Here is a 24,158-nt window from a genome sequence, read left to right as displayed (position 1 = left end):
TAATGTAAAATATATAGAGAGAGAGGATTGTTAACAACTGATCCCAGACATTTTTATTTTTATAAATGTGCGATAGATAGAAAAAATGCTCTCCTGTCCACCGGTGCAATGAGAGTGCTTTCCAGTTTCATGGTTTTTGTGATGAGATGTGCAGGAGTTCCCTTGCAGGGGATGTGATATTTCTGTACTTAATATTAAAATCTGTGGTTGTATTGAGAGGTGAAGGGTATTTTGGGGGGGGGGGGGAGGGGAGAAGGTTTGGTTATCTGAAGAGGGAGTGACAGAGGGATCTGAGATGTGATTATGTGATTTTTTTGTTTGTTTGTTTTTTTTTTTAAACTAAAATGAAAATCTCATTTTTGTAGCTACATCCTGAACAATAGTTTCTCCACGTAGAGTGCAGGATAATGATGTATCAATTCCAGTATTTAACTAAAATTATCTCATCCAAAGCAAAAGCTCGCTGCATTGTCTTAATTCTGTGTTTGTAAAGCGGTGCTTATGCTTGTGCTTCCGATAAGTATTAGTGAATATTTTGCAATTCTCTAGAATTCATAACATTAATACAGGTACTCTTGAAAGGATACATACTAGAAAACCAAAATAAGTCTCAGTACTCTGATGTTTATTATGAAAGTAAATTATATTGAGACCCCTTTAAATGCTGCTTTTGGGTCTTTGTGCAATAGCTCAAGAGAAGGAATAACTTCATTGTGTTGGTTATGGAAAACTGGCTGGCTACAAATCTTTATTAGGACAAGTAATTTTTTCGGAATACATCATGTAAGAGTGTTTTCCTTGTAAATAGCGCTTGGAGTAGTGGAATGGATGAATTTGAATAATAATTGTTCTTCCACTTCTCTCAGCAGAAGCATTCAGTTACGGAGCTGTGCGTTGAACTTGTTTTATGATATACGTAAATATTTACCAGGGAGAGCTGGAAAAGGTCTGCCAGGACCCCGTGCCTGTCCTGCTGCCAGGAGAGGGCTGTTCTCCACGCCATATGTTCTGACATGTTGTCAACTGTTTGTATACATTATGCAGCAGTTGCTAAACAGTTGGTACTGTTTTCCTTTAAGAATGTGCCACTAGGTTCAGGACTGCACTGCATACCCTATAAAAAAAATAGAAAAAAAAAAAAAAAAATCCCCCACCCCCTCCCAAATGTAAATTCAGCTTGTTCAGCAGCAGCCTGAAGCCCGGCATTGTTTGCTATCGGAAGTGTGAGCTAAAGGGACAGACATTCCCCCTGCTCAGCGGGAGCGCGGAGCTACGTTTTGCCCTTGTTGCATTATTAATGGCACAATGTTTTTATGTTGCAGATGGCTAAGAGCTAGCAAGGCATATTCAAGACTGTGATGGCTCAGTTTCCCACAGCCATGAATGGTGAGTAGCTCGGGTCGGTTTGTTTAGGTAGGGGTGGGAGCGTTTGTCTTTATTATTTTATTATTTTTCTAAATGCTGATTTTAGTACCTGCAGCAGTGTTATGGTCAGTTTGCTGCAGATTGCTTCCCGTAGCCGAACTTGTACTGTAAGACTGGGGGAAATTCAGTAGAAGCATTACTGCAGTGTAATTTGGATACGTCTGGAGCATCTAGTAATCTCAGATCATTTAAAGGGTTGAGGAATGTGTGACTTGCAGTGTGAATACTGTCTGACTTCAAGTGGGGAATATGCTAAGTAATAGTTGATTAAACTTGCATACCTTTTCTGTTACGTAATTCAGCACAAAATGTGTTTCATTATAATATATTATTTATTTTAAACTGAAATATTTGAATGTGTTAAGCAATTTGCTACGTTGATGAAAATAATCAGTTTTTCTCAAAAAAAATGTTAAGAATTTTCCGCTTGATTCTGTGCCCCGTCTACTATAGAAACTTTTGGATTTGTTTCTTGGTGATTTCCTTTCAAAGAGATGTGAGAGCTGAAACCTTAAAATTGTTTGTGCATGTATGTATGCTTTGGAGCTCTTATTTCTAGAGCAGGCTTATTTGTGAAGACACAATTTGCAAATATCTGCTGAGAAATTTGATGTTTACATGTTGTTTACAGAGCTGGCCAAAATGAAAAGACAAGTATAGGAACAATGCTTTGCACTTCAGATATTCCAGATAGGGAGTATTTCTCCTGATAAAAATAGGGAAATAGATACAAGAAAAAGTATTTCTCATCTCATTTATCTGTAAAGGTTACTGCAGGACTGGGAGGTCTTTATTTAACTAATTTAGAAAATTGTCACTGCTGAGATAAATTGGGTGAGTTAAGGGGAAGCGATTTTTTGCAGAAGAACATTCAGATTTCAAATTAAACCTCTGTTTTACATATCTGTTTCACGTGTGCATAAAACATTTTGTGAAAAAAAAAATTGGTGTGATCAACACCTTTTTTTTTAATACAGTCAGCTGCAGTTTGTTCCAGACTTTGTTTCACAGACTTAACAATAAAAGAGAAGTAAAAGGAATCAATATATTGTATATCATAGGGAAAAACCTAAATACCAAATTTTTTTTTTCCGCTTTCTTGGACATAATGAAAAAGTTGTTTGGGTTTTTTTGTTTTTTTTTTTTTTTTTTTTAATTGCCGCATGATTTTTTTCTCCTCAATTTAAAATAAACAAACAGAAGCTTTCTTCGGGGAGGATACAGGTTTATGTTCTTGGCTGTTTCCATGGTTGATTTATGCATAAACGATTTGCTGTCTTTTTGGTTTGGCTTTTTACTCCTTGGTTCTGTTGGAGGATTGCAAGGTGTATTGGCAGCACTGAGCACACACGACTTGATCTCAGACGTCCTAGTTTGGGAGAGCGATCCTTTCCTTGGTCTGAAGTCCCTTGGGCAGTACTGTCCACCACTCTCAAAAGGAACGGTGCCACAAGATGCAGCCTTTCCCCTCGCAGAATTTTACTGTGTTGAAAAACATAGTAAGAGAACGTGAGTAAGAGAGATGCCAGGCAATAGTTAAACTGTTGCTCCTCGCAGAATATTTGAATGACTGTGTGTAGTTTTGCAGTCATATTTCTTATTAGAATCAACATTCAATTTCAAACAAGTCAGGTGGGAAAAAAGAGTAGCTTTAATGTGATTTCTGGATAAATACTGAGCAACCTTTGCTGTCACAGTTGTTCTTCTCTAATCTATCTTCCTCTTCCCTGCTACTTACTGCTACTGTTTTTTGCATTCAAAGTAGATCACCTGCATTTACCACTCATGGCTCGGTGGAAACCTCTAATTACTGTTAGACCTTGGTAGTGACTTCAAGCGTGAGATGAAGAATGAGGTTATGCGTGAGGCAACTGAACCATTAGGCATTGCTGCAGCCTGAGAGCACTGGCTGCCTGCCACACCTTTGTAATAGCAGAGCATTGACCCTTTCCTTTTGTATCCTACTAGGGGAAAATGGTGGTTTTCTGCTGAGGAAAAAACCTCTTATTCTTATCAAGGTACAATATACTCAGCTTTTAGTTCATTAGTACTGTAAAGCATGAAGTAGTTTCTGTTTCAGGATTATTTTTAGCATTCAGTGTTACAGAAAAGTGAGTGGATAGCGTGCAGCAGATGTGTGTACAAGTGCATGATTATATGACACAGGGTGACAACAAGTTTGAGAACTGCAGGGTTCAAATGACAAGGCACGACACTCAGATAGTCTCAAATTAATACAAGTAGAAGATGCTACAGCACTTTATTTACCAGCCTAAGCAGAGAAAGGGAAGTCTGTGCAGGACCTCAAGAAGGAAGGGTAACCGAGTTGTGTGCTTGACTTCCAGTTGAGAGACTCAACTTCACTGAGGGCACCTTGAGCTGTTACTGAGAACATACCTCCACCAGCGCAGGCTCCCAAGACTGTCCAGCCTCAGCATGTGGCTGATGGCCAAGCTGCGTGTTATACTGAGAACTGGCATATTCTTTTTTAATTATGTGGCCACGTGGAAACTTCAGCTTGTTGAGGCGTTGTGTGCTCTAGGGGTACATGCTCTTGCTAGACCGCTTACTTTTCTTCTCTAGAGTCATGAAAGGACGCAGTGAACAGAAAGGAGTTCCCTTTGACTCTCCATTTCTGTCCAAGGTCACCTTTGTGGATGCCTTACTAACAGGCTGGAAATTCAAAGAGGAAAAGCAGGACTTAAAGAGTGCATGTTGATTTTCCTGGAACTCAGGGCAGACCTGCCAGTTTTTATGAATTTATCTCCCATGCAAAATGTTAAGGTTGTGATGACATTTTATATGAACAGGCAAGGCTGAGTAACTTTGCTTCTTATGTAGAAATGCCGCCAATTACAAAATACACATACAGCACCAGATGGATGACAGACGTTGATCTCTGAGGAGTCCAGTTCTATCAAAGAGCCACTCCAGGCATATCCATCTCCTCAGTCCGCAAACGAGATCAAGGATTCCCTACTGAGGATTTAGTTTTATCCTGTAACTGTCTGAATATTTATCATTATCTCTGTCAAAATGATAAAACAAACCCAGTTTCTGGTAGTTTATTTTCTGTACATACAATTCTCCATCTAGACAAAGCTTTCTTAGGAATTCATCCCAAGTCTTGCAAAAGATTTTTGGAAATGGCATTTAGTTACACTAAATAACAAGTACCTTCAACAATTGTATTTCTAAAGAAGGAGTTAATTACTAACCACAAACAGCAGTTAGAAGTATAAAGGCTTTAATAGATTAAAATGCACTTCCACTTCATTTGTCTCTGTGATTGCAGAGCAGGAAGAAGTATCCTTCCCTGCCACGGGATGCCTTCTTTACAGCTGGAGAGCAGTTGCAAGATGTTGCTGTTCTCCTAACTCCCCTTCTTCTGTAGGCTAGATTTTTTTTCAGGGTTTAATATCCATGCTGATGCTGGATCTTGGTTCGGGGAGATTTAATCTTGACGGTCCAGCCGGAACAAGGAAATCAGTATTTGCCGATCAGTATCTTTTTCACATTGTTTCCTCAAGGAGCATTGGAATTTTGGGGCTGTGCTATTTTTTTTGTTTATGTTTTTATTTGTCCTTCCTCTTCCCTCCTACCACCTGTTTCCTTTTGATATAATTTTTTGTGGACCAGCAGGAAAATACCTCTGATAAACTGAGATGCAAAAAGTAATACTTGCAACTCATTTCACGTGCTTCTCAACCTTCATAATTCGGACTGGATTTCATGCTGCTGTGAATAGAATTCAGTTTTGTGTCCCCACACTTAAGTGTGTTGGAGACTAAGGTAGACATGAACAGGTGGAGTGAGGTCCTTGTTCTGCTGATGCCAAGGGTAAAACACTCACTGATACTAAGTTCTGCTGCATCTTCTCTATTAAAAAAAGTCTGTCTCAAGATCTGTGTTCTGATTTTTTTTTTTTAATTAGGAGGAACCCTGGCCATCACAGTTCAACTAAAAACTACTTGAATGCAACCTGACTCTTAACCTTGTGTGCACTGTAAATATGGAAACTGTAGACTTCAATATCAGCAAGCATAGATAAAGATACTAAGCTGAATTAGACCTTGCAAAGAAAATATCGGAACTTGTTCTCCCATCTAAAAGAAGGAAAACGAAAGGGCAAATATTTTCTGTGTCCTTACTTATAAATTAATCCTTCCTCTCACTTTTCAGTGAGGACAGTGGTATCAGTTGACATGGAGCAAAATTCATATGCTCAGGTCAGAGGATGTGCGCTGTCACACCCTGCAGAAAATTAGATTTCCAATTGTGTGTGCTGTATTATGTTTTCTTTAATCCTAACAAGTCAGTAATAGCGCTATAGGATTGCGGAATACAAAGTGTCTTATTCATATTTAATTATGAGGATAATATGATTCACACGGAAGACGTAAGAGGAAGTCTTGGAAGGAAGAAGTAATTCAACATGGAGGTAAATGTTAAATGGAATAAAGGGAACTAGGTTTTAACAAAAGAAGGTTGCACCTTATGCCTTCTTCAGTAACTGAATTTTGTAGACAAAGTGTAACATATCCCATGTTTGGACTTCATTAGAGAAATAACTGGCTAAAAGGGAGAGAAAATGCAAATTTTAAACTAGGATGTTGTAATAGTGATATTCTTCATGGATTTTTATCTTGAGACCAGTCTTAGTTGTTATTATCTATGGCAACATCATCAGTAAAAAGCAAACGTATGCTGGTTAAATTGGTTGATGACACAAACTTAGGAGTCATTTTCCAGCCAGAATTATACAGTATGAACTGCATATCATTGGTTAAATTTCATCACATTTATGTTGTGCTGTCTTCAAATAGCTTTTTAGTCATACCATTATGGGCTAGAAGAATTTTTTCTGTATGCTGGGAACTCAGCAGTTGGCTGTGACTAAGGAGGAATACAAGTGGATGTATTAGATGATCACATAATAATTACGGGATTTGAGGGAAAGGAAATGCATCCTAAAATGTGGTGGGTGAAATAAGGAGTACTGTGTGCTATTGCATAAGGCTCTGGTGAGACGTCTTGTGGGACAGAGTGTAGAATTTGGGTTACCTGCTTAGGAGGGGGAAAAAAACAGGAAGCGTAGTAGATGCAGAGTTAGGCTTCAGTGTTATCCAGGAGAAATGAATTAAGTGTTGAGAAAGACTAAAGAGATTGGCTTTGTTAACCTACCAAAATAAAAACTTACTGTGTTTTTTATTTCATTGTATTTACTTTACAGTAACTAAATTTGCTCTTTATGTTTTTCTTATTAGGAAGATAAACATTAAGGAAGGAAAATAACTTTAAGTACAATGTTACCACAAGGTTAGATGGAGGTGAATCAGCTGTTGGCGCAGTTGGTCTGGAAATGGGAACGGTTCTGTCAGCAGTGACGTTCTGGACCATGGTCAAGCAAAAAGTCTGATTGCCTTAAGGCAGAGCTTGCATTTTAAGAAGGAATTAATGTGTTAGAGTTTCTTGGAGTAGCAGCAGTCTGGACGTGGTAACCTTAGAAGTCCCTTCCAGACCTATGCTCCTAAAATGTGAAAAATGACCTAAATAAAGAATTAGATTATAACCTAGTGAAGATTCGTGTTAGATCTTCATCCATTAACTTACTGTAAGACTATAGCTGTTTTGTCTTGCTAAGATTTTACTTTGTTAGTATCGCATTAACTTTTATAAGGTAAGATTACACTCAGTGGGGAACCCAGGACAGTTTTTATCTGGAATAATAATACTCTAATGCAAGCTACTTTATTCATTTTGGATGTCAGTGAAACTTCCTGGTGGTTTTTCTTCAAAGCATATAAAAACCTAAACAAAAAGCCGCCAGATCTGCAAATACTTCCCCAAAATGGAGCCGGCTGACTGAAGGCTTAGCTGAAGGGACTCATCTATCACATGGCCGAGCTTCAAAGGGCTTTGACTGCTAAAATTTTCGTTTCCTTGAAGGTTTAGCCCCAAAAGTTTGGGAAACGTTCTACTCTGATAAACCACTTCATGTGGCTGTTGCAGTTTAGGGTTGGTGGGCGTTGTGTGAAGTGGTACCATCGTAACATCTACTAAATTACATGTCGTCTGTGATCATCCTGGCCACTTTGAACAGGCCATAGATGATATTAATTGGTATTGGCAGAATGAGTTCAGGTTTAGCCCACTAATTATAATGCCAAGAAGAAACACGTTTTTAGACATTGTGGTCTGTCAAATGTATTTATGTAATGCTGTGTTACTTTAATTAGGAATCTTGTACGTTCAGGCTTTTCAATATACTGCATCAGTTCTTTAGGACATCTGTTGTTTTTCCTACAATAGAGCAGTAACCTTAAATCATAATTGAGGTAGCTAGAAGGGGTGAAACCCTGGAAAGCTGAAAGAATATCAGTGTTCATGGGGCTAGCATTCTTATCGGGTACCTTCAGAGAAGATTTAACAACTTAAAAACACTTGTGGTTTAGTTGGATGTGAAATTCTCTGTGTTTGAGTCTCGACAACAGGCAAGACTAAATGAATATCAAGAGCTCTCTTAGTGTTATTTATTGAAGTAATTTGTTTAAACGTTCTATATATATTTTTTAATAATATTTGGTATATTTTAAAGCATGTACCAACATTTTCCCTTGCATTTCTTCTCATAACCATAATTTTGTGTTTAACTGTGATCTCTGCAGTACAGTTTTTGTTTCTTTACGAAACATGTATTTCCCGAAAGTCACGGTTTCACTTTTATCAAAGAACTCTGCACTTGTTACAGTATGTGTTGATACTTGTGTAACAGTATGGAAAAGAGTATGCTTACCTTTTCTTAAGATTGTGCTTTCATAACACTGTATTTCACAATAAATCGTCAAGCTCGGGAGGGAAAAAAATACAGGTGCGAGTTAATGTATAAACTGTTTCTGATAGAGATGATGTGGGTTGGAAGGCCAGCAGAATTACTCCTCTTATTTCTCACGTTCTCTATATTCAGACTGGATTAAGAAATATATGGACAGTACTTTTTAACCTAACCTGAAGATAACTCAACATCCACTAGGCTCACCTTTCTGGAAATCATCCACTCTGCTATTGCCAGGATCTGTTACACTCGAGGCTCTGCAAAAAACAAGAATTAGACAAAGGAGTAAGGGTACCTGTGAAAAAGATGGCCAAAGAGAGAACGTGGCTCCTGTGTTAAGGGAGACTAAATGGATTAGAGCTGTTTAGTCTAGTTTAGAGAAGAGACATCTGTGTTGAGGATATGATAGAAATCTGTAAAGCCGTAATAGTATAGAAAAGGCTAACAAAGGAAAGAATATTCACTGTCTTTTTATAACTGAAAAGGAAAGCAATACCTAGTGAAATTATTGAGCTGTGAAATTATTGAGCTTAAGGCAGTCAGAAGAAAATGGGTGGGTTGGTTTGTTTCACATAATGAACAACTCGGTTCTGGGACTCACTGTCTCAAGATGCTTTGGAACCAACAGTTCCAAGTACGTGGAATCAAAACTTGGGGAGGAAAGATCTATGCCATGGCTATTAAATGCCTTTTTTTTTTTTTTTGTGCTTTTTTGGCTCAAGAAGTCTGCTAAATTGCTGATTTCTGACAGTTGAGAAACTGTGATGCCCAGGGAAGAACTCTGTTCTATTCTATTCCATTCCCTAAGTGGTCCTATTAGCCACTGTAGAGGCAAGGTTAGGGACTATGGTATAAACCTATGCCAAAGGTCTTACGAACATAAAGTAGACAATTTTTAATTTATTATATTTAAAATCAAACTCCCTAGTGTGCTGGGAAAGTAGTATTGTGTATGTACTGGATATAGTTGGCAGGTTCTGCTAATTAGTAATTTAAAATTACATGGAGTACTGTTTAAGCAAACTCTCTTACTCTTGCTTTTGTTACCTTTGTGTTTTCTTCCAGCTTTCCCTACGTGTTTTCTTTCTGTCAGGACTAGAAATTACAAAAAGGAGGGTAAACAAGAATGATCAGAGGCACAGAACAGCTTCCATATGAGGAACAATTACATTGACTAGGACATTTCAGCTTGGAAAAGAGACAGTGAGGATGGTGGATACAGTAGATGTCACCTTCTGAAGGTCATTCGTCAGTTTGTAGGCAAGGGAGTGGTAATTAATCTCTGATAACACAAGAATTAACCAGTATCAAATGAAAATACCATTGCCAGATATCAAACAGAGCACTTCGCACAGTGTGAAATAAACAGTGAAAGCTGTGGAAAGCAGTGGATGCCAAAAGATTACTTGGATTCCTTAAGTGATTAGATATAGGTGGATTTTCCTTCCATTAAAGAGGTACCACCTCTGGTTCAGGAGCTACGCTGGGGGCTGAGAAGACATCCAGGGGAAGTACCATCGTGTGCTTGTCTCAGCCTGTCACTGTGCCAGGAGCTTAGCTAGGTGAATATTCTGTCTGAGCTGGCAGGGTCGTTACTGTGTTTTCTTTCCTAAATTATTGCTTAATTTAATTTTATTCCACAGATCATTCAGGAAATGCCTCTTCATTTTCCTGCTCTCCCACCCTTCCTGTGTATTTTTTTTTTTTTTTTAATTTGGTGGTTCTTCACTTTTCCTCTTTCCTTTCAAGTCTATATCCCAATTCTCTGTTGTAAATATAGCCCATCAGCCTTCCTCCTGGTCCCAGACTTCCTCCTCAAGTCTGAGAACCTGGAAATGTCGTTTTTACTCTAACAGCCAGATAATGACGAGAATATAAAAATTACTATGAAGGATCTAATATTCCTTGAGCAGTTCTGCTCTGATTTTATGTCAGCGTATGCTTTTGTAGGAGAATCGTTTCCTTTACTCCACCTAATATCAAGGTTCACTTTGCATCCTTTTGCCTGATGTTTTTACTGCCTGCATTTCTCCTGGTGCAGAAAGATTTACTAGCTGCTGCAGATGGAAACGCACCTGAATTGTATTAGTTTTGCTGCATTCCACAGAGATTTGCTAGACAATAATTAAACAAACTATCCTTTTGTAAATTTTTAATTTTTTAAGTTTTTAGTTAAGTTGTAGGTTTTGTATGTGAGTGCTGGTGAGCAGCAGCAGCAGCGTAAAAAATCCATTTTCAGAATTAAAAAAGTTTAGTGTTAGCTCTGGTGGGCTTTTTCCTCAAACATGGTGACTAAAAATTTTTATTTTGCTCATTGAAGACTTTGATGCTATACAGGTTGACAGAAGCTTACTCAAAAAAGTTTCTGACTTGTCCTAAACTGAAGGGTAAGTCTATCTTCCATCTTCTGTCTCATGCTGGGAAGGAAAACTATGAAGTTTGTGAAGTTTGTCAGCTGGAAGCATGCTTACCTTAAGAACAACAAATGGAGGCACGTCTTGCAGCTGGTAGGGGAGAATTTGGGAAAGTACGCCTATTTTATGCCTTGATAATATCGCTTACTTTGAACTTTTCATACCATCCATTGGAAAGATTCTTCTTGGTGTGACTTTTTTCTTCTCTCTTTTTTCCGTCTCTAAAATCTATCCGAAGGTATTAATTGCAGGACCAGGGAGGTGATAGTGTCCCTGTACTCGGCACTGGTGAGGCCACACCTCGAGTACTGTGTTAGTTTTGGGCCCCTCACTACAAGAAGGACATTGAGGTGCTGGAGCGTGTCCAGAGAAGGGCAACGAAGCTGGTGAAGGGTCTAGAGCACAAGTCTTGTGAGGAGGGGCTGAGGGAGCTGGGGTTGTTCAGTCTGGAGCAGAGGAGGCTGAGGGGAGACCTTATTGCTCTCTACAACTACCTGAAAGGAGGTTGTAGCGAGGTGGGCGTCGGTCTCTTCTCCTTAGTAACAAGTGATAGGACAAGATGAAACAGCCTCAAGCTGCGCCAGGGGAGATTTAGGTTGGATATTAGGAAAAACTTCTTCACCGAGAGGGTGGTCAAGCATTGGAACAGGCTGCCCAGGGAAGCGGTTGAGTCTCCATCCCTGGAGGTATTTAAAAGACGTGTAGATGTGGTGCTTAGGGACATGGTTTAGTGGTGGCCTTGGCAGTGCTGGGTTAACGATTGGACTCGATGATCTCAAGGGTCTTTTCCAACCTAAATGATTCTATGATTCTGGGCAAAGACGTTGGATAGAAGAATGGGCTTGTTTCATGTGCTGCATCAGTGTTAGTAACTCAACAACTAGAGTTGATTTCAATGGCACTGTTTTTCCAGAATTAGGCAGAAAATACTTTTATATTTATTGCTAGTATTGAATCTAGATATGGGGAAGGCTTAGGTTAAGCCAAGTCTGTGTGCCCACTTTTTCTTGTAAGAAAAGGAAAAGTTAAATTAGCTTTCAAGAACAAAGTATGAGTGTACCGACATTGTAGGTTACAGTAATTGCACTTTTTGATAAGAAATAAAAAACTTGTTTCATTAAAGCTTCAGAAAATACTATTGAATGAGTTGTCACAAATTCTACAGAAAACTAGTGTAAAAGGTAGCATGCTAATGTGCAGCTGAGAGTACTGTCATGTTTATACGCATTTCCTAATGTATTTTTTACAGTAGTGGAGCTCTAAAAAAATTTTTTTTAAATTATTTTTTTTTGTTTACACATCTTCAAGTAAAATTGCTGTAATTTGCTATGTCTGTGTTCTACCTTTTTTTTTTAATATTTTGCTTACTTGGTGTGTTGCTTTATGTTTCAGTGGAGCTTGGCAATAATTTAATTAAAAAGGAGCTTCTGAAAATGGATAGCCATAATGAGCTAAATGATTCTGTAATTTTTATAAAGTACAGAAATACTGGCCTGTTGTTATAAACTGATAGTTTAAGTGCTTTGCAATCATCAAGTAGCACTGTAAAATTCAGAAAGCAAATGGATTTTTTCTGTTAGCATGGACTAGACTATTATGTATCTCTAAATTGTTTTAGGGATTATACTCATTCTAAAAGCAAGGATTATGTTTGTACATCGAGATCATTGCATGGCACAGAAATTTTAATGTTCTTCCTTTACAGATAGCTTTTGTGTATGGAAGTGGGGGGATACCAGTGACCATATCATCAGGAAAAATACTGCATCGTATGGAGCAGGTGGTTAGTTTAAACGAGCCCAATATTTGATTTTAGTGAACTGCTGAACCAATGCACCCAAAATATCTAGAAATCCTGTACATAATGTAGAGAACACGAATTGTACCCCAAAATACAGAGCTGCTGCTTTTGTCCACATTTCTGTAAGCGAGCTCTTCAATTAAGCAAGCATTTCTTGGCCAAATCTGTGTAGCTCTGCACTTGCCTGATGCTATTTAACAGCCTGTCTGCAGGTAACAGTTATTTTTGGATAGCACATCAGAAATACTTGAAAATCTTTAAAAATTCTCTTGGCTTCAGTGGGCACAATTCTTGTAGTTTTAGTGAAAATACAAAATGGAAGGAGAAACATGTTTCCTTCTGTTTAACATGCTTTAGCTACAGGTGTTTCCTTTTAACTGTGTGTACATTAGAGAAGCTGCTGAAGTTGTTGTTAAGCGTAGACATACCCTTTTCCTCTGGCAGTTGCTGCAGTGTTGCTTAATGTGCTGAGAGCCTCCGTGAAGCATTTCTGGTAGGACAAGTAGTAGCGGGATTATTGTGTGCGTTGTGAAAGGAGGCTGCATGTGGCTCCTGCTGTGGCCCAGGAACACGGGAGCTGGGAACAGGAGGTGCGTTCCTCAAGGAATAGCAGGTGGTACTTTGGGATGGACCCGAAGCCACCACAGCAGTAGTTCATAACACATTTGCACACCTAAATAAGTGCTTGTTACCGGTCAGCATTTTCTCCTACGTTTGATATAAAGAATCTAACAACAAAGGAGGGAAGCAAATATTGAAAATAGCAATAACACCGATAAGGAATCTGGAAATTCAGACTAATGGTAAAACATTCTGTGTATTTTCAGACTCCTGGAGTGTTTACTCACCAAGGAAAAATTAGAAGTGTGATTCAACATGTCAGTTGGGAGCATTAAATCCGATCTGTAATAATTCTGTGGTAAACTTATGTACAAACACAGACAGAAGATGACTGGAATTATTAGATTTATCCCAACATGTCCTACACTGAACAACTCTCTCAAGGCTCCTAATGGGAAGCAATAATGCGATTGCTGGTTGCATTACGGAAAACCCCTTGTTGTGCAGCTTGGGGCACGCTGCTGCATGTCTGTGTTGAAATTTCCCTGTCTTTAAACATGGGGATAAATATTTATTTAGGGTCATTATGAAGCTTAATGCTACTTTTCAGGATGGTTAAAAAAGGTGGTGGTATAATCCTATAATCACTCATCCTTGTGACTTAGATGTACAAGGAATGCTCTTTCAGTTTAGGTTTATTACCTCTGTGGACTTAATTATTTGTAGGTCGTAGGAACATAGTTTTTATTAGAGAAAAACAAGCAACGCCTAACAGTGAAAAACAAACCCAGTTCTTTGGAGAACGTGAGAAATGTCTTATGATTTTCCACAAGTGAAAAGTTGCCTGTGTCCTTTTCACTAACAATACCACTCTCGGTACAACTACCTTTTGCCTACAAGTGGTACTAACCAGTGGCAGAGGTCTTGCAGAGCAATTTACTTTTTTTCTAGGATTGCACTTTCTTTTCTCCCTTCTTTTTCAATTGCAACTTACCATTTTAAGGAAAGAACAGTGTTCGTTTTGGATGTTGGCAGCCCATCAAAGCAAGTCCTTTATTTTCTTCAGAAGATTATCTGCCTGATGCAGTGTTGTAAAGGCATTTCTGGAGCTGTCCTACCAAGTGCTGTGATCCTGCTATAAACAGACCCTCATGCTCTCTCATAGAAAGATGTCTTTTATTTAAAATCAGCTTAAAGGAACAGAAAATGTTGTTTAATCCCCAGCATAGTCCCTTGTTTCCAACACTAAAAAAATAGTGAGTGATACCACATTGATTTACATATTAATACCTGTTACATGAAGGCGAGGTCGGTCTGTATTTTGTCATCTTTAGAGAAGTCTTGAAGGTACATTAAATTAATGATGTGTAGCACCACATTGTTTGTGTCGATCTTTGTCGTTCTGTATGGACTTTCTATGTGGGTACAATCCACACATGACTTTGAACTCTTGAATGTGTTGTAGAGCTGTGGAGTGGGCAAGTAAAGGAGCTTGCTTTGTTGGTTTCCCCCAAGCTTTCTGATCTGGTATAAGGAATCAGCTGAGATGCTTCTGGACCTTGAGTCCAGATTTCCCATGTTAGATCTCAAGAACACTTGCCAGTCCTGACATTTATCCGCAGTCTTCTCTGAATGAAAGCACCAGCCTTCTCTAGAAAAAAAAGATGGTTTGATGTCTGTCTTCCAAAAGTGTTACTAATATAGAAATGTGTTTTTTCATAAACAGAAAAAGCAAGTGAAGGCAATAGTTACTCTGTTGTGGGGAGAATATTTGTGGGGAAAGTCTCCAAGTTCAGCATTTCTTGAGTTTTGATTCCTAAAAATGCAGCGTAGTCAAATACAGCATTAGCTTCGTCTAGCTGAGTCTTGCTTCATGTATGAAGTTGTGAGATTGCCAAGTAACATCTTTGGAAGAATAATGATTTCATGAGATACCTTCTTGTCAGAGAGACTGCATTTTTTCCCCTCCAAAATTATGCCATCTACAGTTGGGACAAAATTACTTGTCTCATGAAAATTTCCTGGAAACTTAAGCTAAGTCAGAAAAGTAGTAATGTACTACTCATTGGCTGCAGCAAAGCCTGTCATGAGAGCATGTAGCGGCAACTGTATTTTGATTTCTGATGCTAAACTGATTTTTAAAAGCATTGTAGTTCACTGCTACTTGGTGCCAGCTCAGAATCTCCGGAGTGCCAAAAGTTCACCACTGCTCCATCAAGGAGATGCATGGCTCTTGCCCCATCCTGTGATCAGAGAAGTGTCTGCGAAGAGAAGATGTCTACAGTTCGGTTTTGTGATTCGTGTATGACTTACCATGAGTAAGGACTGGGGCTTTGAGGAAGGAAGAACAACAGTGATGTCTCTGGGAAAATTAATTGTTCTCTTTGGCTGGATCTGGCTTATCAGCAAGGCGTTTGTCAGCCCTGGGATTGAAGGCGTGTTAGTGCAAAAAAATGTTGAGCTAAGCCAGGTAAGTTTAGATGACGTCTTGGATGGCAGATGATTCTGTTTGACTCTTCCTGCAACTTTGTCCTTCCAAGAAAAGGAGTAGTCTTCCCTTTGTCACGGTTCGAGGTGCCTGAAACTTGGTTGTTTGTAAACCAGGCAGTGTAATTTTCCTCAGCAGTGATGCTGAGTGGCCAATTTTACTACTGATGGTAGCTTTGGGAGACAACCACAATATTCGTGAGGATTGTAGCATGTTTTCATGGTGATTGCACAGGAGAACTGAGTTTCAAACTAATTTTGTCTGTGGCAAGTCTTTATTGTGGTGGTCTCGGTTGTGCTATAAGTAAACACGGCAATTACTTTGAAGAATGGTTTCGTGACGCGCTTTGTGGAGTTGCCAAAACCTTGTCATCCCCGTTGTTCAAAGTGTTAATTTCCGATAGAGCAATGTGGTATTTTTGCTCGGTATTTTGAGGAATCTTAATTTTAAATGACACTTTCTGTACATACATTTTTCTTTTCTTACTTGTATCTCCAAATGGTAACATCAAAAGAGTCACGAGCACCTGGTTAAGCTAAAAATAAGTGCTCGCAACGCTTTCACCTTCCCTCTTGAGCTATGCTCTTAATTTTGTTTCTGTTGAATATTGGGGTAGGATTTGAAAAAAACAGTGAATCCTTTAAATAAGAAGTGTTGGATGGGGCTTGAATGCCCACACTGTGGATCCCTACCATAAGTATTTGGTGGTTTTTAATTTTTTTTTTTGTTTTGTTTTTAAAGGTTTTCATTGTCCAATGGTTATTAACCTGTATTCATAAAACAATGACCTGTTCTAGTTCAGGCTGAAAATGGCAGGCACTCTCTCTTACATGACTTTAGGTTAAAACTTAGTTTTCTGGGACTTTGTTCAGGTATAGGCAAGCACCAAAAATCTCACTATCAGAGGGAGAGAGCTGTGCACTTGGATATATGCTGTTTTCTAGATACTAATTCCTGTTAAAAAAAAAAAAAGTTACTTTCTAGGCGTAGCTTGTAAGGAATCACAGCTTTGGAAGGACTTTGTTTGGATAATGCCTTGCTTTCATCCCCCCCACACTTATTTCTGGTTGGAATTTAGTACATGTTTTCATTCAACCTTCTGAATTAAAAGGTGCTCTGATATCTCCTTCTAAACATCTTAAATTTCAAGGTTGATAGGTCTTAAGAGAGTTGTGGCTAAAATTGTCTGAACTGAATGTGTTTTTCTTTTAATTTATATTTGTACGGTATGTACATTTTTATATATTTACTTTTAAGCAAAACAGTCAAATTATGTGGGAGGAGGTCTGCTTTTGTTTTCAAGGTCTATTACATTATTTTCTTCCATACATGTAAAAAGACCTCAGTAGAGGAGAGCGTATCTTTATGGAATTAGTCACCAGAAAAAAGATTTTCAGTCTCTGTCCTCAGGGACAGGGAAAATCTGAAATTCTTTATACCTTTGAAAATAACTTATTAGCAGGTTGGCCTTTCCAGGATATATATTCAGTTTCCTGAAATATTCACATGATATAATTTTGATAACACGTGTGTTCATAATTATCACTTTGCTGTGACAGTAGCTGCTTGCAGTGGCTCGCTAGGACTGTGCTAGAAGTGCTTGTTGCTATAATAATATTGGTTACAGTCAGATTTTTTTTTAATTAAATTTATACTTGCAAGAAACCTGTCATGGAGATGGTTGCTGAAGAAATGCTTTTGCGTGTTTAATTTGGGAAACAAATAAACTAATTATGCTAACAGCATAATTTTAACGGTAGACTGTGCATCTGAAGGCCTTTTGTTATGGCTGCACTGATGACATTTTTTTTTTTTTGCCTAAGCTAGGATCAGCAGCGTGAAGTGCAGTCACAAGAGTCAGCAAAGCTGGAGCTGGGGTGCGATGAGCGGTCACGCACCCCACACGCTCTGCCTTTTAGAGAGCTCCGCGATGATCCTGACGTTAGCAGGGCGATGGCAGCGCTCCTGCGCTCGGCACCTCTGTGTGTCAGAGAAAAGCGATCACGGTCCTCTGAGCAAAAGGGCTCAAAATATTTAATGTGTGAAAATGTTGTGGTTTAACCCCAGCCAGCAACTAAGCACCACACAGCTGCTCGCTCACTCCCCCCACACCAGTGGGATGGGGGAGAGAATCGGAAGAGTAGGAGTGAGAAAACGCATGGATTGAGGTGAAGACAGTTTAATAATTGAAATAAAATAAAATAGAATAGTAGTAGTAGTAATAATAACATAATACAATAATAATATACAAAGCAAGTGATACACTGTACAATTGCTCACCACCTGCCGACCGATGCCCAGCCCGTTCCTGAGCAGCAATCGCTGCCCCCTGGCCAGTTCCCCCAGTTTATATACTGGGCATGACATCATGTGGTATGGAATAGCCCTCTGGCCAGTCTGGGTCAGCTCTCCTGGATATGCTCCCTCCTGGCTTCTTGTGCACCTCCTTGCTGGCAGAGCATGGGAATCTGAAAAGTCCTTGACCAGTGTAAGCACTGCTTAGCAACAACTAAAACATCAGTGTGTTATCAACATTATTCTCATCCTAAATCCAAAACACAGCACTATTCCAGCTACTAGGAAGAAAATTAACTCTATCCCAGCTGAAACCAGGACAGAAAACCAGTGAGATTCCTGGGATGTGTTAATGAAGTAAAAAACAAGAATGAAGGATGAATGCTGATCTTGAAACACTTCTGGAGGGGGATGTTAACGTTAAATGAATGAGAAGTTAGTGTTAATCATCGTACAGCAACAGGTATGAAGGCTTGTGATTCATTAAACTGCAAAATTTTAACACATTCAAGACAATGCCATGTAGAACTTTGAATTTCATAGTTTGAGAGGAAACATCATTTACCAGATTTTATTCAAAAGGATGTTTTGCTGAAATGTGTTAGAAGAATTTCAAGACTGATGGCCATCTTCGTGCTTACTTTGTGACATATAAATAGGAAATCGTGTGTTTCAGTACATTTTTAAACAGAAGTTCTCTTACAATATAAATTGGATTCTTTAGAGAAGTTACGGTGGTGCCGATAACTCCAGTCAAGGAAGTTTTACTGTGTTTTTAGCACTTTGCAGCTACTGACCACATGAATATATTGTGATGGTCTGTCATTGATTATAAAAAACTGAGGAGCGTTGTAGCTACCTGCTTGAAAAGATGATCAAAACGTGGCATTTCATATAACGAAAATGTGATGTTGCTAATATTTTATTTTCCGTATAGGAAAAATCTGGTCAAGTTCTCTGAAGTTGCTGCTGGCAGCTTTAGGAGCACTTCCTCATCTTGTCAAGATAATTTCTATAAGCATTAACCACATTATGCACTTTCCATTTGTGTATTAAAACTAGCATTTTAAAAAGATTTGAGTGCCGCTCTGATTTTTGCCATTGGGCGTAAGTTGTCCTCAGTTGTATATTATGGCAGTGCTTGTACTGCCCATCAACTTTTAGGCATCTGATTTAGATTTATTTAAATTTATTATCGGTATCTAATCTAGATTTATTTAGACTTCTTCAATTAGAAGAGAGAAATAAGGGGGGTTCTTGAAGTGCAGTTTTGCATGCAGGCTGCAAGAAGACCCTTTCACTGGAGCCACACTAAAAAAAAAAAAAAAAAAAGGTGGATTCTGAAGAGAGGGAAGCAAAACTCCAAAGTGAGGTGTTTAGAGGTCGTATCCTAATGCCTTCCCAACTTTTTTGTCATTCATATCCCTAATGAGTTTCTGGTTTCGTTTGTTTGGTTGTTTTTTTTCTTTTTAACTATTGATATTTCCCTATTAAGCAGCAGGGGTAAAGAATTCAGTTTGTAAATATGAGAGTGATGGTCTTAGCAGGACCTCCTTAAGAAGAGAGATTAGGTCTTTTTGGAAAATGTGTTTGCGTATATGGATAAACACAGACAAGAGGTGATTAAGGTCCTTAATATGTGTATATTGGCATGTATGTCAGCTTGCAGTCTGCTAGCTTTGTTATTACTTTTGGAAAAACAGTGAAAAGAACTGTTGAAATTTTGTAGGTTCAAAGCTTTGAAATTAAGTTTATGTAGGAGAAGAGGACGCGTTTTATAGTAACTTTCTTTCAAAGTGCTGTGGTTTTTAAAGCAACTTGTTAATATCTTATTAGAAGGGTTACTTATTCCCTTGACTGTCATTTAGTGAGCAATACAAATACTTGAAGAACAGATTAACAGTTCTTTGGAAGTGGTAATGCTGAGTAGAATGTATATTTAAAGTTGGGTTTTTTTTGTTTTTTTAAGTAATAACGTTTTAGTGCTGTTTTGGGGGTTTCCATTCAGAATTTCTGCCAATTCTTGCATTCATTGGTTTGAGAAATTATATTTTTGTCAAGAGCTTCCCGACTAAAACTTCCTTCTACTTAAAAACCAAACCCAATTATTTCTGGCAAACTGCTTTTCCTGCAAAGGACACACACCCTGACCTTTATACAGCAGGTTGGAGCGTTTCTGAAAGGCAGCCTGGTGTACCAGCACAGCTCTGTAAATGTAATTTTTCCCTCCAATTTCTCTTTGTTACTTTGAGGCTGTAATTTTTTTATACTTTTATTTTAAGCATTGAAAAACGTTAAGTTGAAATTTTATACTGTTTAGAGGAAAAAAAAAAAAAACAAACCAACGCAGAATGTTACTCCTTTGTCAGACAAAACTAACACATTTTTTTGTTAGCAGTCCCAATTTTGTTTCTAGAGTATTGGCAAGACGAAGCGAGAGCCTCTTTGGCGGCTGTAGGGTGTTACCCCTCTGTATGAGAACCTGTCAGTGGCATTGGATCCCGTTCGTTTACCGGGGAACCAGAGGAGCGTTGGGTTCGCACAGGGTCTGGTGAGCAGCGTGCGTCCTGCTAGCGGTCACCAGCAGCAGGAACGTGCTTTGCACCAGCTTCAAAGGGTGACAGAGCTCGTTTGAAAGCCGAGCGAAAAGCAGCCCAGCTGAGGAATTCTCAGCTAGCGCTTGTGCATCTGGGAAGCAGGTTTGGATTTCGTAACGTCCTTGCCAAACTGGTAGGAGCTGGGTGTGTCTAGATCTAACTTTGTCTCTTGAGAAGCCAAGCTTTTATTTTGCAAGTGACAGGCTTTATTTTTAAAAGTCTTCAATCTGTTTGGTTGTTCAGGTTTGGGTTTCTTTTTTTTTTTTTTTTTTTTTTTTTTTTTTAGGAGGTCCGAACATATGGGCCATCACCTCTGAAGAGCGGGCCAAGCACGACAAGCAGTTTGATAGCCTTAAACCCACAGGAGGCTACATTACAGGTTGGTCTGAGATTCTGCGTTACACATTAACTTCTGTGTACACATAAGTATCTTTGTAAAACAGTTTGAAAGCTACATCCTATTTCTAGCCCTTTGTTGTGTGACTAATAACCATACTCTTCGGGCAAACAGCCACAGGTTTTTACTAAACCTCTACAAGCTTTGGGCTAAAGTCTGGCACAGGAACACTCTTATTAACCCTGTCACTTCTGCAGCTACTGGTTATGTGCTGTCATTCTGTCTAGTCTCAAAAACCAACGAGTATCAGGCACAATTTGCGCTTAGATGGGAGGCTGCCAAGGAGCACTTACAGTAGCTATTGTGGCGAGTGATGCCAGAGATGCCAGAAGTGACTCTCCTCTCTCTGAACAGTGTTAGAGAATACTGTGCTGTTAGATATCTTTGTTTTGGGGGAGGAGGCAGGGAGAGAGATGCTGACAGCTTGTCCTTGTTAATGACTGCTTGAAATTTATTAACCCTTGGGCCTTCAGCAAGTTCTGGACGGGCTGATGGCATTTTGCAGTGGCCTGCTGTCAGTTCCAGTTGCATTCAGCTGCTTCTCCTCCGAAACAATTGGGTCATGTTGCTGCGCACCTCAGAATTTGTAGTTTTTAAATTTAAGAATCTACTTGTGACATCAAGAAAAGGCTCAATTGCATTGGCAAAGATGACTTAAATTAAGAATAGCCTGTTCCTTGTGTGGGAGTGGGCACTAAAGACCAGCCTTCATCACTCCTACCCTCCTAACTATCTGCTAATGCCCTGTCTGGTGACGCCACTGCCCCTGCTTTTCCTCATTTTGGTCCAAAAAAGACTGAGGAAAGAGCGGGAAGTTGTCAGTTTGGAACGTGCACGTCTTCTGGCTAGGTGATGTGTAGCTCCTGCTTTGGGCAAACAGCTCTGGGAGGTTGATGTTTACCACCAGCTGAAAAGTATGCAGTCTCAGGGGACTGCCTTTAGGCCACATCTGGGCTCTTACCCGCACATACATCTGCAGGGTTCATTATTTATTTGGCAAGTGCTTGAAATTAAAGGCTATGTATGAATATAAGGGAAGAAAGAGCTGAAATAATAACTTGAAGTCTTAGCTTTAAGCATCTGTAATTCACTCATAGGAAGCATAAACACCACTATCTGTGTTTTGTTACGAGTTTAACAGCGCAATCGGTACCAATTGATGTGGAATGTGGTATGGAATTGCACAACAGTTCCCATTCCCTTCCTGAAATACTGAAATAGTGGATGTTCTCTGACAGAACAGAATATTATTTAGGACACAATATTTTTCCAGTTTTTCTAGAGAGGCAGTACTGGCTAAAGTTAGATTGGATGAAGGAGAAGGAAAGAAATAGCATGTACATCCTTTCCTGTAAAAGTAATTGGGTGAGGACTAAATTTTCGGTCATTTTTATTTCTTTAAAACTTGCATCCCTGAAACTGTTGGCAGCTGTTGATTTGTGACCTGTTAAAGCTTTTCATAGCTTTTCGAAATCACTTCTCAGAGCAAAGACTTAGGCCTACAGAATACGTGGGTATCTGACAATCGCTGTTACCAGGGCAGGAATTAGGTGGTACGAAACTGGAAAGCTTGGCATCCGGTGTGCTGGTTCCTTTTGAAAATCTGTCCAACAGAGTGCCGAGGTCTTCTGAAAATCTATGTCTGTAGTGTAAAACTCTGTCTGTCTTGTTTATCATAGGTGATCAAGCACGTACCTTTTTTTTGCAATCGGGTCTACCAGCTTCAATCCTTGCTGAAATATGGTAAGGTATTCTTTACTATTTTTTTTTTTTTTAAGATTACAGATGCATAGCATTCAAATACTATCTTTGGTATGTAGTGTTGTCTCAAAGAGGCTTTTGGCAGTCAAAGTGGAAGTGTTGTCTGAATCATTGTTTTAATTTTATTAAATTTAGAGGAAGGATTGAGCCCATATGTGTACCAACACTTAATTAAAAAGCAATATCTTTTAAAATCCTTCTTATGATGTTAATTCGAAGTGGATCATATTGAACACAGCCTTTTTAAACTGTAGTGAGTGCTTGAAACAAAAAGCGATGATAAATTGCAAGGCTTTCATAGAGGGAGGTGCCTGTTGGACTGCCACAAAGCTCATTGTTAAGCCTTGTCTTTATATTTTGAATAATAATATGGAAAAAGAGGTAAAAAATAACACTTTAAATAATAATATGGTAAAAGAGGTAAATAATAGGTTAATGAGTTCCTAGAGATACTAAATTGAATGATGTTTGAAATAACTAGTAACCTCTAAAAAATGGCAATAAGATTCAGTGTGGGAAAAATTACATGCTACTAAACTGAGAGTGGAAAATACACTGATAGTAGAAGACAGGAAAAAAATCTAAAGCAACAGAAAATGCTAGTAGAAGGTCAGTTATAATACACTGTAAGATACCAACCAATGCTGTAATACAGGAACTGGAAAAAGTGCTGTTCTTTGCATCATATGTGTGGTGGTTGCAACACTTGAAACAGACACTTTCTTCTTTGTAACTCCTCAGTCTTCACTAGAATACTGTGCTCATTTTGGGGTACTTCGTTCTTATCAAGATGTACGCGTGCTAAAAGACACGGGCTAAAGGCTCAATAATGAAGAACAACTCACTTGTGAAAGAATATTAAAGAAAATTACTAAATGCAAAGTTAGTTTCTTCTTCAGACACTGAAAGTGCCTAGAAAAGAGTAGTAAGAAAATTTTTGCATAGGACCTTGGGGTTTTGTACTGAATAGTAACAGAATGAAAGGGAAAACGTAGCTTAATATTAAGCCTGATTTTTTTTTTTTTTTTCCCCTCCTAATTTTGTTTACATTCCTGTGCCTGGTCCTTGCATGTTTAAGTATTAATAAGATTTCGTATTTTCTGTCTGACCAGAAATCTTGTTTGTTTATGTATGCACTGTTGCATATATTTTCTGTTGTATTTAAGTTTATTTGGAAAAGTGTCAAAGGAAGATAGTGTGGGTATCAGGCTTAAAAAACCCCACTGTTTGTGAATTACACCAGTATGAAAACTGCATTATAGTGCCTTAAGCAGGTTTCTGGATCCTCATGTTTCAGATTCTTGCGTTAATTCCTTACATTACCAGACATTAATTTAAAATAATTAGTCTGGCATAGGAGAGGCATATCTGTAGCAACAAGTGTGTATCCACTAACAGGAGACTACTGCTTTTCCGAGCATCCTCCTACTTGGTAAGTATTTAATACACAGCAACTTTAAAACTGAAGTCTGCAGAAGACTACCAAGTGAATTATACTTTATACAGCTAGATGAACATTATGTTTGGAAGTCCAGGTTGACCTTCAATACCTGTAGGTTGGCAAACTAGAAAAATTAAGATCTG

General features: G+C 38.7%; 1 protein-coding gene across 5 annotated transcripts in view; it reads left to right on the top strand.

The window, feature by feature from the left end:
* ITSN2 (intersectin 2) overlaps positions 1 to 24,158 on the top strand; it is a 90,180-nt gene that overhangs the window by 13,441 nt on the left and 52,581 nt on the right. For all 5 annotated transcript variants that reach the window (XM_087773512.1, XM_087773508.1, XM_087773509.1 and 2 more), the window contains exons 2-4: positions 1,323 to 1,386; positions 20,703 to 20,795; positions 22,493 to 22,556. In XM_087773512.1, the coding sequence (XP_087629638.1) occupies positions 1,359 to 1,386; positions 20,703 to 20,795; positions 22,493 to 22,556 (185 nt within the window). In that variant the 5' untranslated portion in view covers positions 1,323 to 1,358. The remainder of the gene's footprint in view (positions 1 to 1,322; positions 1,387 to 20,702; positions 20,796 to 22,492; positions 22,557 to 24,158) is intronic.

This window comes from Nipponia nippon, unplaced genomic scaffold (genome assembly GCF_047370975.1).
Source record: "Nipponia nippon isolate SJK-2023a ecotype South Korea unplaced genomic scaffold, ASM4737097v1 scaffold_4, whole genome shotgun sequence".
NCBI classification, from domain to species: Eukaryota; Metazoa; Chordata; class Aves; order Pelecaniformes; family Threskiornithidae; genus Nipponia; species Nipponia nippon.
This window is presented reverse-complemented; position numbering and strand designations above follow the sequence as displayed.